Raw genomic sequence first — 19,866 nt, forward strand, 5'->3', positions numbered from 1 at the left:
TGAAACTATACAGCCGGGCAAAGAGTTGATCAGGTTGATATGAGCTAATAGCCCTTTTAAGGTCATAGCGGGTGGGGAAGCATTTGAGTTTTTTATAGCTAGAGGGTAAAGTCCTTGTTGACCATTGAGAACTTTTTTTTTTTTTTTTAAGATTTTATTTATTTATTTGACAGAGAGAGATCACAAGTAGACGGAGAGGCAGGCAGAGAGAGAGAGAGGGAAGCAGGCTCCCTGCTGAGCAGAGAGCCCGATGTGGGCCTCGATCCCAGGACCCTGAGATCATGACCTGAGCCGAAGGCAGCGGCTTAACCCACTGAGCCACCCAGGCGCCCGACCATTGAGAACTTTTAATAGAAATCCCTAAGGGCTGTAGTACTAAAGTACATTAATAAATGTTATGAATAACTTTATGCTAATATAAACTTAACAATTTGGATAATTAGACAAATCTCAAAAACTAAGTTACAAAGTATCACAAAAATTGAGAATGTGAATAGCCATGTATGTTATAGATATTGAATTGGTAATTTATTTCACTTAGCGTAATACCTTCTAGGTACATCCATGTTGTTGCAGATGTCAAAATCTCATTCTTTTTTTGTGTCTGAGTAATATTCCATTGTATATTTTGTCACATCTTTATCCATTTATCTATTTAAAGAAATTTTTTTAAGTAGGCTTCACACCCAGCATGAAGCCCAGCAATGGGTCTTGAGATCAAGACCTGAGATCAAGAGTCAGATGCTCAACCAACTGAGCCACCCAGGCACCCCTATCCATTTATCTTTTTTTTTTTTTTTTTAAGATTTTACTTATTCATTTGACAGACAGAGATCACAAGTAGGCAGAGAGGCAGGTAGAGAGAGGGAGGCAGGCTCCCCACTGAGCAGAGAGCCCGATGCAGGGCTTGATCCCAGGACCCTGAGATCATGACCTGAGCCGAAGACAGAAGCTTAACCCACTGAGCCAACCAAGTACCCCCATTTATCTATTAATGGACACTTAGGTTGCTTCCATATCTTGGCTATTATAAAAAATGTTGCAGTAAACATAGGGGTGCATAAAGCTTTCTGAATTAGTGTTTGTTTTCTTTGGATACATACCCCGTGGTGAAAAAAGTAGATCACATTGTAGTTGTATTTTTAAGTTTTAGAGGGACCTCCGTACTGTTTTCTACAGTGTCTGCACCAGTTTTCATTACCACCAGCAGTGCATAAAGGTTTCTTTTGTCTACATCTTCACCAACACTTTTTATTTCTTTCTGATACTAATCATTCTGACTACTGGGAGGTTATATCTCATTGTGGTTTTGATGTGGCTTTCCCTGATGACTAGCGATGTTGAACATCTTTTAATGTGTGTTTTGTCTTTTCATGTGTATATCTTCTTTGAGAAAATGTCTATTCTATTCTGCCCATTTGTCAACCACCATTATTTGTTACTTTGGTGTTGAGTTATATAAGTTCTTTATATATTTTGGATAATAACCCCTTACCAGATATATAACTTGCAAATATCCTCTTTCATTCACTGGGTTGCCTTTTTGTTTTGTTGATGGTTTCCTTTGCTGTGCAAAAAGCTTTTTATTTTGGTGTAGTCCCAGTAGTTTATGTTTGCTTTTGTTTCCCTTGCAGGAGACTTATCTAAAAATATGTTGCTAAAGCTAATGTCAAAGAGATTGCCACTTACGTTGTTTTTCTTTTAAAGGTTTTATGATTTCAGTCTCACATTTAGGTTTTTAATCAATTTTGAGGGATTTTTTTCATTTTGAGTTTATTTTTATGTATTGTATAAGTGGACCGGTTTTATTCTTTCACATGGAGCTGTCCAGTTTTCTCCAAACCATTTATTAAAAAGACTCTTCTTTCCCCATTGTATATTCTTTTGTCATAGATCAATAGACCTTATAAGCATGGGTTTATTTTTGGGCTCTCTATTCTACTCTGTTGACCTGTGTGTCTGTTTTTGTGCTGGTACATATTATTTTGAGTACTGTAATAACTCTTTGGTAACCAGTCTTGAAATCTGGAATTATGATACCTCAGCTTTGTTGTTCTTTCTCAAGATTGCTTTGGCTATTCAGGTCTTTTGTGGTTCCATCCAACAAATATCAGGAAAATGCTATTGGTATTTTGATAGGGATTGCATTGAATCTGTAGATTGCTTTGGGTATTACAGACATTTTATCAATATTAATTCTTCTAATCCATGAGCATGGTATGCCTTTCCATTTGTTCGCATTGCCTTCAGTGTTTTATAGTTTACAGCGTACATACAGGTCTTTTACAACTCTTTGGGCCAATTTATTCCTAGTTATTTTTGTTTCTTAGTGTAATTGTAAATGGGATTGTTTTCTTAATTTCTTTATGCTACTTCATTATTAGTGTGTAGAAATGCAACAGATTTCTGTATATTAAATTTGTATCCTGCAGCTTTATTGAATTCATTTATTAGTTCTAATAGTTTTTTGATGGAGTCTTTAGAGCTTTCTATATATTGTATCATGTCATCTGCAAATAGTGACAGTTTCACTTCTTCCTTACCAATTTGGATGCCCTTTATTTCTTGTCTGATCACTGCAGTATAGCTACATTTTAAATGTTACATAGTCAAGGTTGTAAGTGGTCAGTCTTTGAGAATTTATGAAGCATTTGTCTTACCACTCCTCTACTTCCTTTTGAATGCCACATAAAAAAAGAAAAGCTGGGGGCACCTGGGTGGCTCAGTGGGCTAAAGCCTCTGCCTTCGGCTCAGGTCATGATCCCAGGGTCCTGGGATCGAGCCCCACATCGGGCTCTCTGCTCGGCAAGGAGCCTGCTTCCTCCCTGTCTCTCTGCCTTCCTCTCTGCCTGTCAGATGAATACATAAAATCTTAATAAAAAAAAAAAAGAAAAGCTGTAAAATGAGAATGATCTTTAAAAGTAAGTGAATTAATGAAAATTTGTGCTCTCACAGGAAGTGAATATAATGCAGATTTTGTAATAATGGTATTATATGAGTATTTTGTAATAATGGTATTATATGAGTCACACTGGTAAGTTGGACAGTGTGTAAGAGATGAGTAACTCCTGATTTTTAAGAACTATAGTGCCAGGGGCACCTGGGTGGCTCAGTGGGTTAAAAGCCTCTGCCTTCGGCTCAGGTCATGATCCCAGGGTCCTGGAATCGAGCCCCACATCGGGCTCTCTGCTCATCAGGGAGCCTGCTTCCCTACCCCCCCACCCCGCCTCTCTGCCTACTTGTGATCTCTGTCTGTCAAATAAACAAAATCTTAAAAAAAAAAAAAGAACTATAGTGCCAGTAATTTGGGGATAGGGTAGGAATTAGGCCAATAAGCAAAAAACAAGATACCAAACAGAATAAGGTGACAGAGTCCCATATAAAAATCTCCCCGAAAGTACATTGGAGGTTTTAAGGAAAGCGATATTTTGCCAATTATGGGGAAAGGCTTGAATGGAAAAGTAGCATTTGTAATGATCTTCAGTGATTGGATAGAACTTTAACAGGTAGAAAGTTTTAGGTGTAAAATCCTCACAAACTTGGGAAAGCACAGGTCATATATATTAGGGAAACAGGAAAGTGTGTGTATGTAGATAAGTGTGAGGAAATAATAGGAGATACAGTTGGAAAGATAGATTGGGATCAAATTTGATAAGCAGTGGGAGTGTGACTGTAGATAAGGAAAAGTTACAGAGCTACCCGCTCCTTTATATGGTAGCTGCTAGCCACATATGGATATTGAGTATTTGAAATGTACCTGATCCAAATTGAGATGTACTGCAAGTTTAAAATATGCAACAGATTTCTGAGGTTTAGTACAAGAAAACTCATTAAATTTTTTTATATTGATGACATGTTAAAATAATTGTATTTTAGATGTACTAGGTTAAATAAAATATATTATTAAAATCGATTTAATCTATTTTTTTTTTTTTAATGTAGCTGCTAGAACACTGAGAATTACATATGTGACTCAGATTATATTTCTATTCAGAGGGCTAGTATAGAATACAGCTGATACTTGCTGGTACTTACTACGTACCACATATTATCTAGAACTTGTGATAAGTTTAAGTTAATCCTCATAGAAAACCTTATGAAGTAGAAGTAGGTGTTATTATTATCCCTCTTTTTCAAGTAGCTGGAGTGCAGAGAGGTTGAGCAACATATCCGAAATCACTCTACTACTGAGTAAGAAGCCAGGATTCAAACAAAGGCCTCTCTGGTGTCAGACCCAGTGGCTTTCCCAGGACACTGTGGCATGTTGTCATTGGACCATTAAAGGTGTTTGAGCCAGAGAATGACATGATTGGAATGATACTTCAGCAGAATTGTAATAAAGATAAATGAAGAGAAGAAACTTCATTTTTAGCTGTCTAGTTTTTTGTTTGCTTTATTTTATTAATGTTCCTTTTTTGCAGGAGAAAAATTCCTTGTTTAAAGTGACGTTTTCAATTGTGTTTTTTTGAAGTGTACTTTATATTTACCACTTCTCAAAATATTTGCCTGTCTCCTTGTAGATTTGATAATGGGCTGCATTAAAAGTAAAGAGAACAAAAGTCCAACCATTAAATACAGAACCGAAAACACTCCAGAACCTGTCAGTGGCAGCGTCAGCCATTATGGAGCAGAACACACTGCAGTGGCACCATCATCTTCAACAAAGGGAGCATCTGTTAATTTTAGCAGTCTTTCCATGACACCATTTGGAGGATCCTCAGGGGTGACACCTTTTGGAGGAGCATCTTCTTCATTCTCAGTGGTGCCAAGTTCATATCCTGCTGGTTTAACAGGTGAGATCTAAATGGACAGTTCTGTTGTCAGCTTGAGAACATGACCTTAGGCAGGCAGTGCATACAGTTTTTGCCTGCTGTGAGAAAAATAACTTACTTGGGGACTTAAAAGTTTATGTGAAAATTAAAGCTTCTAACATAAAAATTACAGTCTTAAATTATACATCATATTGTTCTGAAAATTTGGTGATAATCTGGTGATTATCTACTGGTTATACCATTAGTTATTTCATTAATTGATTTTTTTCAAGTAGTGAGTGGTTACTATGTGGCAGGCAGTGGGGATATAAAAATTAAAAACATGTACCCCTCCCTCAAGAATGTTAATGTTACAACTTACCAATGTTTTCAGGTTTATAAAGTACTATCCAATATTAAAGTATTATAGTAGTTACTTAATATTAATTAAATGGCAATGTTGTGATGATAATACAGTTTTTCTATCAGACACTGATTTAAAAAATGAAAGTCCTGAAGCTCAGAGTTAAGCTTTTTTTTCAGAGTCACAGATAAGAAGCAGGGGAGCCCAGGTTTAATGTCCTGTGCCAGAACTCCATTTATCACATTATGATCGCCTTTCAGAGAACAAGAAGTAACAGCTGACAACTTTTCATGGAGTCATAAATGCTCTAAAAAAGTAGTTAGAAACTTTAGAAAGAGTTCTTTTGTGGGGTTTCCAGATCAGGATACTTTTTCCTTGAGTAACAAAGCATAACTGGCTTTAAAAAGGTAGGGTGAGCTCTAGGATTCCTTGATACAGCAGTAGTTTCTTGATGTCATCAAGGACTCCAGTCCTTGATCTCTTTTTGGTAGCCTTTAGAGTATCAGCTTTAATCTTAGTCTTGGCAAAACAGCTGCAAGCATCAAACTGAGCAACACATGTCCTTACTATCAACCAGAGGGGGCAAAAAAGGAATCTATTCTATAGGCTTGGGCTATAAATTTGTCCTTTCAGTTTGCTTACCTCCAGACCAGTAATAGTGCTAGAGGAATGCCTTAAGTGAATTCTATGAGACTGTTCATTTGAGGAGTTGTGGACATCAAAAGGCCGATTACAGTCTTAATTCTAACCCCTTAACTCTAACTATCTCAGTAATAGATGGCCACGATAGTGTCCTCAATGATCAGCCAAGTTTAAGTTATTTTCAGGATTATATGTTTGGGAAAGACAGTAATCCAAAATGATCCAAGTAAACTTTGATACTTAAGGACATACTTACTTACCTAAACAGTTTATTTATGTGAAAAGTCCCTTCATGGTATACGTCTGTTAACACATATGGAGTCTCTGTGTGCTGCTTATAGAGAATTGTAAGCAAGAGAAACAAGGTTTTTGTCTTAATGGAATTTATGTTATAACAAAAGTTGGACAATAATTAGTGAATAAACAAACAGGATGATTAATGGTTCTTAACTGCTCTGAAGGAACTGACCAGAGTGATTGGTGAAAGCCCTTTAGAAGATCAAGGAAAGCTGTCTTGAAGAGAAATCATTTAAAGCTGAAGTTTGATTGATGAGACAGACCTAAATCTGGGCAGACCTGGGAAGAAAGCTTTCTGGGGAGAGAGAACAACAAATGCAGAGTTTAGGAGGTACAGATGAACCTGGCGGTTTTGAGGACTAGTGAGGACACCAGAGGGTAGAAATGTATAATATGAGATTAAAGAGTCAGGATTATGGGTGCCTGGGTGGCTCAGTGGGTTAAGGCCTCTGCCTTCAGCTCAGGTCATGATCCCAGGGTCCTGGGATCGAGCCCCATATCGGGCTCTCTGCTCAGCAGGGAGCCTGCTACCTCCTCCTTCTCTCTCTCTCTCTGCCTGCCTCTCTGCCTACTTGTGATCTCTGTCAAATAAATAAATAAATAAACAAACAAATAAATTAATTAATTAAAAAAAAAAAGAGTCAGGATTACTCAGGACCTCATATACTCCGGTAAGAAGTTTGGGTTTTATTCAAAGACAAGAAGAAGCAATTGAAGAAGGTTTTTTTGTTGTTGTTTTTTCATTTTAAAGATTACATTTATTTATTTGACAGAGAGACACAGCAAGAGAGGGAACACAAGTAGGGGGAGTGGGGGAGGGGGAAGTGGGTTTCTTGCAGAGCAGGAAGCCTGATGTGAGACTCCATCCCAGGATCCTGGGACCATGACCTGAGTCAAAGGCAGACGCTTAACAACTGACCCACCCAGGTGCCCCAATTGAAGAGTTTTTAATAAAGGATTTGCATAATTGAATTTCCTTTTTTTAAAAAACCTTACTCTGGCAACTAGCTGTGTGGAGAATGGATATAGGGAAGCAGGTACAGAAGTGGGTTAGGAGACTACTTCTCAGCAGACTCAGTCAGGGGTAATAAGGATTTGGATTAGGGTGGCAACCGTGGAAATGGAAAAGAAAGTAGACAAAGAGGTATTTTAGAGGTAGAATAACAGTGCTAGTAAAGGGACTTGGCTTGAGTACCTGAGTAGATAGTAGTGCCATTTGCTTAGACATTCAAGTAGCAATGTTAAATAGGCAGTTAATACATGACTGAAACTCAGGGAAGAATAGTAAATAATCCATTCTATTCCTTTGTTTGCAGGTAATAGTTTAGTTGTTTGGTGTCCTGTTCTGTTAAGCATCTGTGTATAATTCTATGTATGATAATTATTTTTGGAACTTATGATTCATATCAACCATATCATTTAATTTTTAAGAAAAATAAAACATTTTTGAGTATTTTTTTATAATAACTAATTTAGCTAAATCCCTATATATTGCTACAGATCAGTTTTAAGGATGGAAATGTTCACCCATTGTTTATAAGTAATTGAGATGATTAGTGCCAGTTTGTAGTACTTGTTAATACTTTTTCTGTGAAAGAATTGAATTGAACTTGAACTGTGATTCCAAGTCAGAGATACTGCTACTATGAATCAAACTTCAATTTGTTTCTGAGGGTATATAGAATTTTAGAATTTGTAGCATGCAGCAGTTTCATGGAAGGTCTTCAGAGAGCTTCTTATTAGCTTAAACTCCAGCTGCCCAAGTCTCCATTCAGAAGTAGATTTTGGAGACTAGAAAGAAAATTATGCTTAAGCTCTTTTGCTGACATTTTTTCCCCCTTCTGTTAATATATATAATTTACCTTGTGTTTTTTTTTCCTCCAATAGGTGGTGTTACTATATTTGTGGCCTTATATGATTATGAAGCTAGAACTACAGAAGACCTTTCATTCAAGAAAGGTGAACGGTTTCAAATAATTAACAACACGTAAGTGTTGGGAATATTTTGAGGGAGAAATACTGACAGAAACCTAGTCTTCATGCTGAAACCATTTAGCTGGTTGATATTAAAGATGAGAGTGGTGAAGCATGGGTCTCTGCCCACTGGGTTGGATGATGCATTTGGTTTCCTTAGATACATGGCATAATAACTCCTTTTGTAGCCAGAGTTAGGACTTCTACAAATTGTGCTGTAGTGTGTGGTTCTTTCAAAAACGGTAGAGATTTAAAAGTGAAGATTGAGGGGCGCCCGGGTGGCTCAGTTGGTTAAGTAGCTGCCTTCGGCTCGGGTCATGATTCCAGGGTCCTGGGATCGAGCCCCGCATTGGGCTCCCTGCTCAGCAGAGAGCCTGCTTCTCTCTCTCCCCCTCTCCCTGCCACTCTGCTTACTTGTGCTCTCTCTCTAGCTCTCTGTCAAATAAACAAATAAAATATTAAAAAAAAAAAAAAAGTGAAGATTGAGGGAATATATGCAAGTAGGTACATCACTTTAAAAAAAAATCTTTATAAAGAGATTCTTTGTTCCTATTTGAATATAAGATAACTTAAGGATCTTCATTCTTTCTCTTAACAAAAAAGGGAAAAGGCCAAGTAAGGAGCCCCTGCAGTCCCAATCTGACCACACTAAGTTGCTTTTTCCTTAGGTGACCCTTAGAGTTTTTGTCTACTTTTTTTTTTTTTTTAAGATTTTATTTATTTATTTGACAGGCAGAGACCAGAAGTGGGCAGAGAGGCAGGCAGGGAGAGAGAGGGGGAAGCAGGCTCTCTGCGAGTAGACAGCCCGATGCAGGGCTCGATCCCAGGACCCTGAGATCATGAAGAGGCTGAGCCACCCACTGAGCCACCCAGGCGCCCCTTGTCTAAGACTTTTAGTTTGAGATGACTCTTAGACTTTTACTGGACCGCTCAGTAATAAAAGCCATTTAGTGGCCCACTACAAATTCAGTGTTTGAATTGAAAATTTAGTACTTGTTAGAGAAAATAGATCCTGTATGTTATGGTCTCTTTACTTCCAGTCATATTTCCTAACATTCTTGCTCCCATTTACTATCCATTATTGTTCCAGAATATAAAATATGATCATGTCTCTCTACTTTAAAAGCCTTTTTCAGTAGTTACCAGTTGCTGTCAAGATAAAAGAAAAGCGATAACAATGGTAGACATCAGTCATCCAGCTGCTTCCCCTTCCTCATTTAACTGCCCAGCTGTACTGAGTTGCTTGTAATTTTATGAATACACTGGGGTTTCTCACCTTCCCATGCCTTGACACGTACAGTGTCTTTTTTCTGGAACATGACTTCCTGTCTCAGCTTTTTTTTTTTTTCTTTAATCTGGCCAATCCTGTTCATCCTTCAAAATGTATATTCCTATGTATTTCTCAAGGAGGCCTTTCTTGACATTCTTCCTCTCCTTCCTGGTCACACCCCTTCTCCCACTGGATTAGGTGTCTGTCTTACATGTTGATGTAGCACCCCGTGCAAACCTCAATCATAGCTGCCATCACTACTTCTAATTATAATTTATTGTGTGCTTGTCATTCCTTCAGACCAGTGGTTCTCAACCAAGGGAAAGATGCCTAGGAGACATTTAGCAATGTCTGGAGGCAGGGTGCCTCCACTGCTTTCTGGTGGGTGGAGGCCAGGGATATTGCTGAACCTCCTATAGTGCACAGGACAGCCCCCAACAACAGTCATCTAGCCCAAAGAATCAGTAAGGGTGAGGCTGAGAAATTCTGCTCTATGCTGAGTTTCTTGAGGTTACAGACTGTCTTTTTACCTCTGTTTCTGTTTCTAGCACACTGTCTCATAAAGTCTGTTACTTAAAGGGTTGTCAATAAATGTTTGAATGAATCCTGAATGGTTAGCACAAATGCAGTTTTCAGTTTGTATATCTGAAAGTGCTTAATGTATACTAGGAATCTACAAACCAAGTGTATGAGTATAAATATTTGAATTGCCAAAGGATTTTTCATCTCATTTTCTAGAGAACAAATTCCCCTCGATCATTTATAAAATGTCAATTTAGATAAGATACTCTCAGTACTTTTCTCTGGCAAAACAAAACATGCATTTAATTTTTAGTGGCAGAACCCATATATATCTTCCTCATTAGAGACTGATAATATTTGCTTCTTTCACATTAATTTTGGAAAAGTCCAGACTTATGTATTGCAAACTATACATAATTTTCATGTTCTGAATTGATTTTAGTCTTATTTGAATATTTATGGATAACATTTTTATAAATATACTTTATTCTAGGAGTTAAATTTTTTATTCTTGTCTGTTGAAAATATTTTGCTACAGGAGTTCTAGGGCATCCTGATACTTTTCCTAAAATGGCTAAAAAGGAGCATTATCATTTTATATATGGTTAAAAGCATTTGACAGTAAAAAAGAATGAACTACTGATAACATACTGCAACATAGGTGAACTATGAAAAAATTATGCTCAGTGAAAGAAACCTTCCAAAAGACCACACCAGATTACTGTCTGATTCCATTTATATGAAATGCCCACAATAGTCATATCCATAGGAACAGAAAGCTGATGTGGTGTTAGGCAATGTCAGGGGGAGGTGGGTGGAGTAGTGGAGAGTGACTGTTAATGGGTACAGGGTTTCTTGGTAGGGGGATGATGAAATGTTCTAAAATTGATTGTGGTAATGGTTGTACAACTGTATGAATATATTAATAAAACCCATTAAATTGTACATCTTAAAGTGGGAATTTTATGATATGCAAATTATGTCAGTAAAACTTTAAAAAAAAAAATCCAGTTGAAACTGAGTAATTTGAAAGATTTACCTCCCAAATTGTTCTAGTTAGTATAGTTTATTGTTTTAGGTTGAAGAAGATAGGTATGTAAAAGAGCAATCTTGTAACTAAAATTAAACCTTTTTGTTTCTTTGTTTGGAGCAGAAATATGTATGCTTTTGTGCTTTTGCTTAGCCTTATTCCCTAATTCAACTAACCTATTTTTAAATATTACTCTTTTGAGTTGATTTTTGATCAAATGAATGCATTAAACAAATGGAAGTTAAACCTCTTTTCTACATAGATAAAAGGCAACACTGCCATAAATTGTGTTTCGAGCAGTTGTCTACTTTGTGGTAATTGTTGTTTTATGTGTTGCAGGGAAGGAGACTGGTGGGAAGCAAGATCTATTGCTACAGGAAAGAATGGCTATATCCCTAGCAATTATGTAGCCCCTGCAGATTCCATTCAGGCAGAAGAGTATGGCACTACTTCATATTTTATTAATTACTTTGGTTTTAAAAATGTTTTAATGCACATTCTACTTAGCCACAATTTTACACACATACAATTACATACCAGTCTTAATACAGCTAATATATCATGTTATTAGGAGATGTTACTTGAAAATTAATAATTAATGCCATAGTATTTGCTTACAGTAGGATCATAAATGAATGTGCAATAATAATACTGTTTTGCCTGGTCTGTATCCTTTATATTTTCACTTTCAAAAATTACATTAACCCTTTTTATATTCTGCAGACTCGTTTCAAAAATTTACCTTCAGTTGATAGTATTGTATCAGTGTTGATCTCTTGATTTAGGTGCTTGCTCTTTGGTTATGTAGGAGAGGATCCTTGTCTTTAGGAAACACACTAAAGTATTTAGGAATAATATTTCAGAATGTTTGCAACTTACTTTCAATCAGTTCAGAAAAAAAGTATGCACACAGGAAAAGAATATAACGAAGTAAAATTTTAACAGTTGAGAAATCTGTGTGGAGGGCATATAAGAGTTCTGTGTGCTATTCTCACAACTTCTAAAAAATAAAAATTCACCTTCAGTGATATATTTTTTTAGGTCAAACCAAGGCTATCTGGGATTCATAAATATTACTTTGTCTTCATATCACAATATTGAACAGTGCCTTGCACACAGTAGATGCTCTATCAGTGTTTGTTGCTTTTATGTTAAGTAATTTGTCTCCATAACTCTGTTTTGCTTGACACTTATTACTTCCTGTTTTATACTGTGAGCTTCTTCATAGCAGATATTCATTTTTATTCACAAATCTGTATTAAATCAAAGCCATGCTAATGCAGAGTTGCTAATAATATAAATATAGTTCACTTGTACCTTACCAAATACAGATGATCACACTGTTACCAGAGACCCACTTCTGTTCTTCCTGCTACAGTTTTAATATCTCCATCTGTCAGTGACTGGGAGCTTCTCTGTTACTATTGCCTTTCCTTCTCCATGTACTGATCATGTAACTTGCAGGTAGAATTGAAGAGACTGGTTGAGTAGTCAATACATGGAAATATTAGCACAGTATATTCTGACAATAATATTTGTAATAATTCTATTTAATAAAGACCCTTTATTGTGTTTTGCTGTGTTTTTAAGCTGTGTAGCTCTTTGTTGTCATCCTGCCACTCCATTCTTACTGATCCTTATTTATAACCTTTCTGAACCTTTCACATTTCTAACTCAGAGCACTATTTTTTCCAGATGGTATTTTGGCAAAATGGGCAGAAAAGACGCCGAAAGATTACTTCTGAATCCTGGGAATCAACGAGGTATTTTCTTAGTAAGAGAGAGTGAAACTACTAAAGGTAATTATAATGTAATAGAAGTACAAAAATTTTCTTGGACAGTATTTTGAGAAAGATACAAAAAAGTATTTATTTCCCCCACTAGGTGCTTATTCTCTCTCTATCCGTGATTGGGATGAGGTAAGAGGTGACAATGTGAAACACTATAAAATTAGGAAACTTGACAACGGCGGATACTATATCACAACCAGAGCACAATTTGATACTCTGCAGAAGTTGGTAAAACACTACACAGGTATGTGAATATTTCACAGGTGGAAATTATTTCTTGATATGTTTTATGAGGACAGAATCTCTGTCTTCATGTCTCTTTAAGGTTTAGTTTGGTACTTTACCCACAAGAGTGTGTTCAAAACAATCTGTTGTATTCTAGGTTTAAAAGGAGGAGCAGGTAGTACTTATTACCTGAGGTTCTTAGACATGCTAAAATCTGACTACCATTATTTGATTCCTTATATCTTACTGACATAATGTTTACGTTGGAGTTTCATAGTGGCTAAGTATCAAGATAGATTTTGACAATAATAAAAAAGCACAAAAGCACGTATTTTTTAGGGACATTTATTAAGTGGGTAAAACTAAATACTTAATATAAAAAGCTCTATCAGATGTCCTTTTGGGTTACCTTCTTCTGCATGGAATGGACCACATAAAACTTCCTAGAGTATAAATCCAATGAAATTTAATCTAAAGGTGCATTGTTCTTTTCCTGAAAAATTAACCCATTGCAACTGTAGACATTCTTCTAGTCTTTCAAGGACCTTTGAAAGGTATTCAGTATTAGATTCTTCTGTCTCAAAATTTTGCATTGCCAATTTGATACATGAATGTATCCAAAAAGTTTTAAAATTATTACTATTATTATTACTTTTAAACATTGGGGGTTTTTTTGTTTGGGGTTTTTTTTGTTTTTTAAAGATTTTATTTATTTATTTGACAGAGATCACAAGTAGGCAGAGAGGTAGGCAGAGAGGCAGGCAGAGAGAGAGGGGGAAGCAGGCTTCCTGCTGAGCAGAGAGCCCATTGTGGGGCTCGATTCCAGGACCCTGGGATCATGACCTGAGTCGAAGGCAGAGGCTTTAACCCTCTGAACCACATAGGTACCCCGAAAGTTTTTAAATTATTAATACTAGGGGAGGGGATTGCAATGGCAGTCTCTTCTTCAGTGACAGGTACAGTCTATCAAGTCAACCACCAGTCTTGACATTTATCAAACATGTTACCAAGCAGTGGCATCAGTTGTAATTGTACTTTTTAGAATTTGATTTGTGTGGTTACTTGTTGAACATGGGAGGGAACATGTCTTATTTATAATAAGAAAGAGTATAAGGATTCACAAGTCAAGCCTTTGTGAATTTGGGATTTCCTGTTTTTGTGTCTCCCTTATTTGAAAACCAGTCTCTTAAATGAAGAAGTTTTCTCCTTGATTTTTGATATGCTTCTTACGTTAATGGTTATTAGGAGTAACAGTTAATGCTAGCATTCTCTTTGGGAAGAAATAAAACCCAGTGATCAAAAAGAGAACTTTGGGGGCAGCCAGAACTATGGTTTTGAATCCCATCTCCGTCACTTACTTACTGGGTGACATTAAGAAAGTCACTTAAGTTTTTCAAGACTTACTTATATGAGATATTTGTAAAGTACTGAGTTAGCACAATAGCTGAGACATAAGTGTTCAGTAAATTATAACTTCAAAAATGTATTTAACAAAGAATGTTTCACTTCTTGTATGTTTTGCTTCTTACATGCATACAGCTACCTTTTTGGTATTTGTGCTTTTAGAGTAAAAGAGACATCATGTTTTTGTTTTTGTTTTCTTCAATTTAAACTTTTAAAAACATTAATATACTCTATGTACCTTAATTTTTGTAATTAATTTGTTTTATAGTATAGTTTTTTTATTTATCTAGAACATGCTGATGGTTTATGCCATAAGTTAACAACCGTGTGTCCTACTGTGAAACCCCAGACTCAAGGTCTAGCAAAAGATGCTTGGGAAATTCCTCGAGAATCTTTGCGACTAGAGGTTAAATTAGGACAAGGATGTTTTGGTGAAGTATGGATGGGTAAGAATCCTGAACTGTTTTTTTGTCATTTCTTTAGCCATAGATTAAAACACCATAACTTATGTTGAAATATTTAAGGTAACTGCTGCTCATTAAGGTTTGGCTTAAAAAATCTCCTAATATTATAGATTAAAATAGTGGACTGTGTTTTTCTAGGGACATGGAATGGAACCACAAAAGTAGCAATCAAAACACTAAAGCCAGGTACAATGATGCCAGAAGCTTTTCTTCAAGAGGCTCAGATAATGAAAAAATTAAGACATGATAAACTTGTTCCACTATATGCTGTTGTTTCCGAAGAGCCAATTTACATTGTCACTGAGTTCATGTCAAAAGGTACGTGTATATTAGTTTCTTTTAGGGTATTGATGTTGATAAATTTTTTTAAGTCTTCATTTCTATTTTTATGCATACAAATTTTTTATTGTGTAGTGTTCCCTAACTTAAGATTTTTATGTAGATGTTGAGAAGAGAAAATCTGACATTTTGTGTAATGTAATAGTGATTAGTTCCAGTTATTCCAGAGGATAGTTCAAAGTTTAAAAGGAAAATTAGGCCATCTCAATTTATGTTGAAAGTAAGTGGGTTTTTATTCCATTTGACTAAAGGAAATGAAATAGCTAGGTAAGTGAAAAAGTATTTCTACAAATTAAAATAACACAATTAGAAAGAAGCTTACATCTTTATTCCTAAAACAAAGAAATCAGGTCAAGTTAAGGAAATCTTATTTTAACACAATCTTCATAGTCAGAGTTCCTAGAAACTTTTTTCCACTACCTTTCACTAAAATTTCTCCATTCTCTCAAACTCCAGACCCTAAGGTAAGATCTTTAGTAACAGAATTGGTTAGGCCCTGGATAGGTGATACATTAGAAGAGGAACCAGTAAGCACTAAGTATGTTGATAGTCCTGCTTTTGCCCTCTTGAATTTTATCTCTCCTACCCAATTCTTTTTATTTTTATTTATTTATCTTAAAATTTTATTTATTTGACAGAGAGACACAGTGAGAGAGGGAACACAAGCAGGGGGAGTGGGTGAGGGAGAAGCAGGCTTCCCCTCAAGCAGGGAGCCCCGCAGAACATGTCGCCCCGCAGAGCAGAGCAGGGACCATGACCAGAACTAAAGGTAGACGCCTAACACTGAGCCACCCAGGCATCCCTCTACCCCCAACTCTTGTTTTTTTTTTAAAGATTTTATTTATTTATTTGACGGAGAGAGACACAGAGAGGGAACACAAGCAGTGGGAGTGGGAGAGGGAGAGGGAGAAGCAGGCTGAGCAGGGAGCCCTATGTGGAGCTCGATCCCAGGACCCTGGGATCATGACCTGAGCCAGAGGCAGATGCTCAACAACTGAGCCACCCAGGTGCCCCTACCCCAACTCTTAATGAGTCACTCCATAATTAAAGCTACTGATTATGTCATCCCTCTCCAGTAGTCCCATTTTGGCCAACAATGTAGTTCCATCTAGTGGTGACAGGGCCAACTACAAGCTACATATTTGCTATAGGAAACCTCCCAAAGGAATAGAAAAGCCAAAAAATAAGAATTGAGGTAGCCCGGGCACCTGGGTGGCTCAGTCGTTAAGCAGCTGCCTTCAGCTCAGGTCATGATTCCGGAGTCCTGGGATCAAACCCCACGTCGGACTCCCTGCTCCGTGGAGAGCCTGCCTCTCCCTTTCCCTCTGCCTGCCACTCTGCCTGCTTGTGCTCTCTATCTCTCTGTCAAATAAATGAATAAAATCTTAAAAAAAAAAAAAAAGAATTGAGGTAGCCTGTTAATTGATGTCCAAAACATATCTAAAGCCCCAAGGTACATGCCACTTTTTGGAAGGACTCTTCACTGCAAACAACTGCAAAATAATCCCTTCCAGAGTGCACTGGTTGAACTATATAAGGAGGGGAAGAAAGGGACAAGGAGGAAGTTTAAATCAAGATATTAATAGCATAAGAATATAATGGAGGTAAAAGCTAATGGTCCATTTAGCTTTGTATATTGATTTCAAGAATTATTTAATTCGGGGAACATAATAGATATGTTGTCAGATTGCTGGGTTAGGGTTATTTTTAGTTGGGAGATTCAGAATGCAAGATCATGGAGGAGGAATCAAGATGGCGGAGAAGTAGCAGGCTGAGACTACTTCAGGTAGCGGGAGATCAGCTAGATAGCTTATCTAAAGATTGCAAACACCTACAAATCCAACGGGAGATCGAAGAGAAGAAGAACAGCAACTCTAGAAACAGAAAATCAACCACTTTCTGAAAGGTAGGACGGGCGGAGAAGTGAATCCAAAGCGACGGGAAGATAGACCGCGGGGGGAGGGGCCGGCTCCCGGCAAGCGGCGGAGCAACGGAGCACAAAATCGGGACTTTTAAAAGTCTGTTCCGCTGAGGGACATAGCTCCAGAGGCTTAACCGGGGTGAAGCCCACGCAGGGTCAGCGTGGCCTCAGGTCCCGCAGGGTCACAGAAGGATCGGGGGTGTCTGAGTGTCGCAGAGCTTACGGGTATTAGAACAGGGAAGCCGGCTACAGAGACAGAGCCGAGGAGTGAGCTCTAAGCTCGGGGTTACCTTGAACCGGTCGCAGGCTTGGTCAGCTCGGAGCGTGGCCGGAGGCAGGGTGACGGGAGTAAATCGGCGCTGTTCTCTGAGGGCGCACTGAGGAGTGGGGCCCCGGGCTCTCGGCTCCTCGGGGCCGGAGACCGGGAGGCCGCCATCTTCATTCCCGCCCTCCGGAACTCTACGGAAAGCGCTCAGGGAACAAAAGCTCCCGAAAGCAAACCTGAGCGGATTACTCAGCCCGGCCCCTGGTAAGGGCGGTGCAACTCCGCCCGGGGCAAAGACACTTGAGAATCACTACAACAGGCCCCTCCCCCAGAAGATCAACAAGAAGCCCAGCCAGGACCAAGTTCACCTACCAAGGAGTGCAGTTCCAATACCAAGGAGAGCAGCGGAATTCCAAAGGAGGAGAAAGCAAAGCACGGAACTCATGGCTTTCTCCCCATGATTCTTTAGCCTTGCAGTTAATTTAATTTTTTTTCTTTTTCAATTTATTTTTCTTCTTCTGCTAAATTTTTTTAACTTTTACCCTTTCCTTTTTAAACGTTTTTTAACTAGTTTATCTAATATATATATTCTTTTTTTCCTTTTTATATTTTTTCTTTATTGGTTTTCTTTTTTTAATTGTTTCTTTTTTTTTTTTCTTTTTTCTTTCTTTTTTTTTTTTTTTCTTCTTACTGAACCTCTTTTTATCCCCTTTCTCCCCCCTCACGATTTGGGATCTCTTCTGATTTGACTAAAGCATATTTTCCTGGGGTTGTTGCCACCCTTTTAGTATTTCACTTGCTCCTTCATATACTCTTATCTGGATAAAATGACAAGGCGAAAAAATTCACCACAAAAAAAAGAACAAGAGGCAGTACCATAGGCTAGGGACCTAATCAATACAGACATTGGTAATATGTCAGACCTAGAGTTCAGAATGACGATTCTCAAGGTTCTAGCCGGGCTCGAAAAAGGCATGGAAGATATTAGAGAAACCCTCTCCGGAGAGATAAAAGCCCTTTCTGGAGAAATAACTAAAATCTAACCAAGTTGAAATCAAAAAAGCTATTAATGAGGTGCAATCAAAAATGGAGGCTCTCACTGCTAGGATAAATGAGGCAGAAGAAAGAATTAGTGATATAGAAGACCAAATGACAGAGAATAAAGAAGCTGAGCAAAAGAGGGACAAACAGCTACTGGACCATGAGGGGAGAATTTGAGAAATAAGTGACACCATAAGACGAAACAACATTAGAATAATTGGGATTCCAGAAGAAGAGGAAACAGAGAGGGGAGCAGAAGGTATATTGGAGAGAATTATTAGAGAGAATTTCCCCAATATGGCAAAGGGAACAAGCATCAAAATCCAGGAGGTTCAGAGAACCCCCCTCAAAATCAATAAGAATAGGTCCACACCCCGTCACCTAATAGTCAAATTTACAAGTCTTAGTGACAAAGAGAAGATCCTGAAAGCAGCCCGGGAAAAGAAGTCTGTAACATACAATGGTAAAAATATTAGATTGGCAGCAGACTTATCCACAGAGACCTGGCAGGCCAGAAAGAGCTGGCATGATATATTCAGAGTACTAAACAAGAAAAACATGCAGCCAAGAATAGTATATCCAGCTAGGCTATCATTGAAAATAGAAGGAGAGATTAAAAGCTTCCAGGACAAACAAAAACTGAAAGAATTTGCAAACACCAAACCAGCTCTACAGGAAATATTGAAAGGGGTCCTCTAAGCAAAGAGAGACCCTAAAAGTAGTAGATCAGAAAGAAACAGAGACAATATACAATAACAGTCACCTTACAGGCAATACAATGGCACTAAATTCATATCTCTCAATACTTACCCTGAATGTTAATGGGCTAAATGCCCCAATCAAAAGACACAGGGTATCAGAATGGATAAAAAAACAAAACCCATCTATATGTTGCCTACAAGAAACTCATCTTAAACCTGAAGACACCTCCAGATTTAAAGTGAGGGGGTGGAAAAGAATTTACCATGCTAATGGACATCAGAAGAAAGCAGGAGTGGCAATCCTTATATCAGATCAATTAGATTTTAAGCCAAAGACTATAATAAGAGATGAGGAAGGACACTATATCATACTCAAAGGAACTGTCCAACAAGAAGATCTAACAATTTTAAATATCTATGCCCCTAATGTGGGAGCAGCCAACTATATAAACCAATTAATAACAAAATCAAAGAAACACATCGACAATAATACAGTAATCGTAGGGGACTTTAACACTCCCCTCACTGAAATGGACAGATCATCCAAGCAAAAGATCAACAAGGAAATCAAGGCCTTAAATGACACACTGGACCAGATGGACATCACAGATATATTCAGAACATTACATCCCAAAGCAACAGAATACACATTCTTCTTTAGTGCACATGGAACATTCTCCAGAATAGATCATATTCTCGGTCCTAAATCAGGTCTCAACCGTTATCAAAAGATTGGAATCATTCCCTGCATATTTTCAGACCGCAATGCTCTGAAGCTAGAACTCAGTCACAAGAGGAAATTTGGAAAGAACCCAATTACATGGAGACTAAACAGCATCCTTCTAAAGAATGAATGGGTCAACCAG

General features: G+C 37.7%; 1 protein-coding gene across 1 annotated transcript in view; it reads left to right on the forward strand.

Moving 5' to 3' along the window:
• LOC111142572 (YES proto-oncogene 1, Src family tyrosine kinase) overlaps positions 1-19,866 on the forward strand; it is a 71,739-nt gene that overhangs the window by 36,783 nt on the left and 15,090 nt on the right. Inside the window, exons 2-8 of the mRNA XM_022495848.1 lie at positions 4,521-4,793; positions 7,942-8,041; positions 11,190-11,288; positions 12,546-12,649; positions 12,735-12,884; positions 14,560-14,715; positions 14,872-15,051. Coding sequence (XP_022351556.1) covers positions 4,529-4,793; positions 7,942-8,041; positions 11,190-11,288; positions 12,546-12,649; positions 12,735-12,884; positions 14,560-14,715; positions 14,872-15,051 — 1,054 coding nt within the window. The 5' untranslated portion in view covers positions 4,521-4,528. The remainder of the gene's footprint in view (positions 1-4,520; positions 4,794-7,941; positions 8,042-11,189; positions 11,289-12,545; positions 12,650-12,734; positions 12,885-14,559; positions 14,716-14,871; positions 15,052-19,866) is intronic.

This window comes from Enhydra lutris, unplaced genomic scaffold (assembly GCF_002288905.1).
Source record: "Enhydra lutris kenyoni isolate GAN:26980312 unplaced genomic scaffold, ASM228890v2 scaffoldscaffold8, whole genome shotgun sequence".
Taxonomy (NCBI): Eukaryota; Metazoa; Chordata; class Mammalia; order Carnivora; family Mustelidae; genus Enhydra; species Enhydra lutris.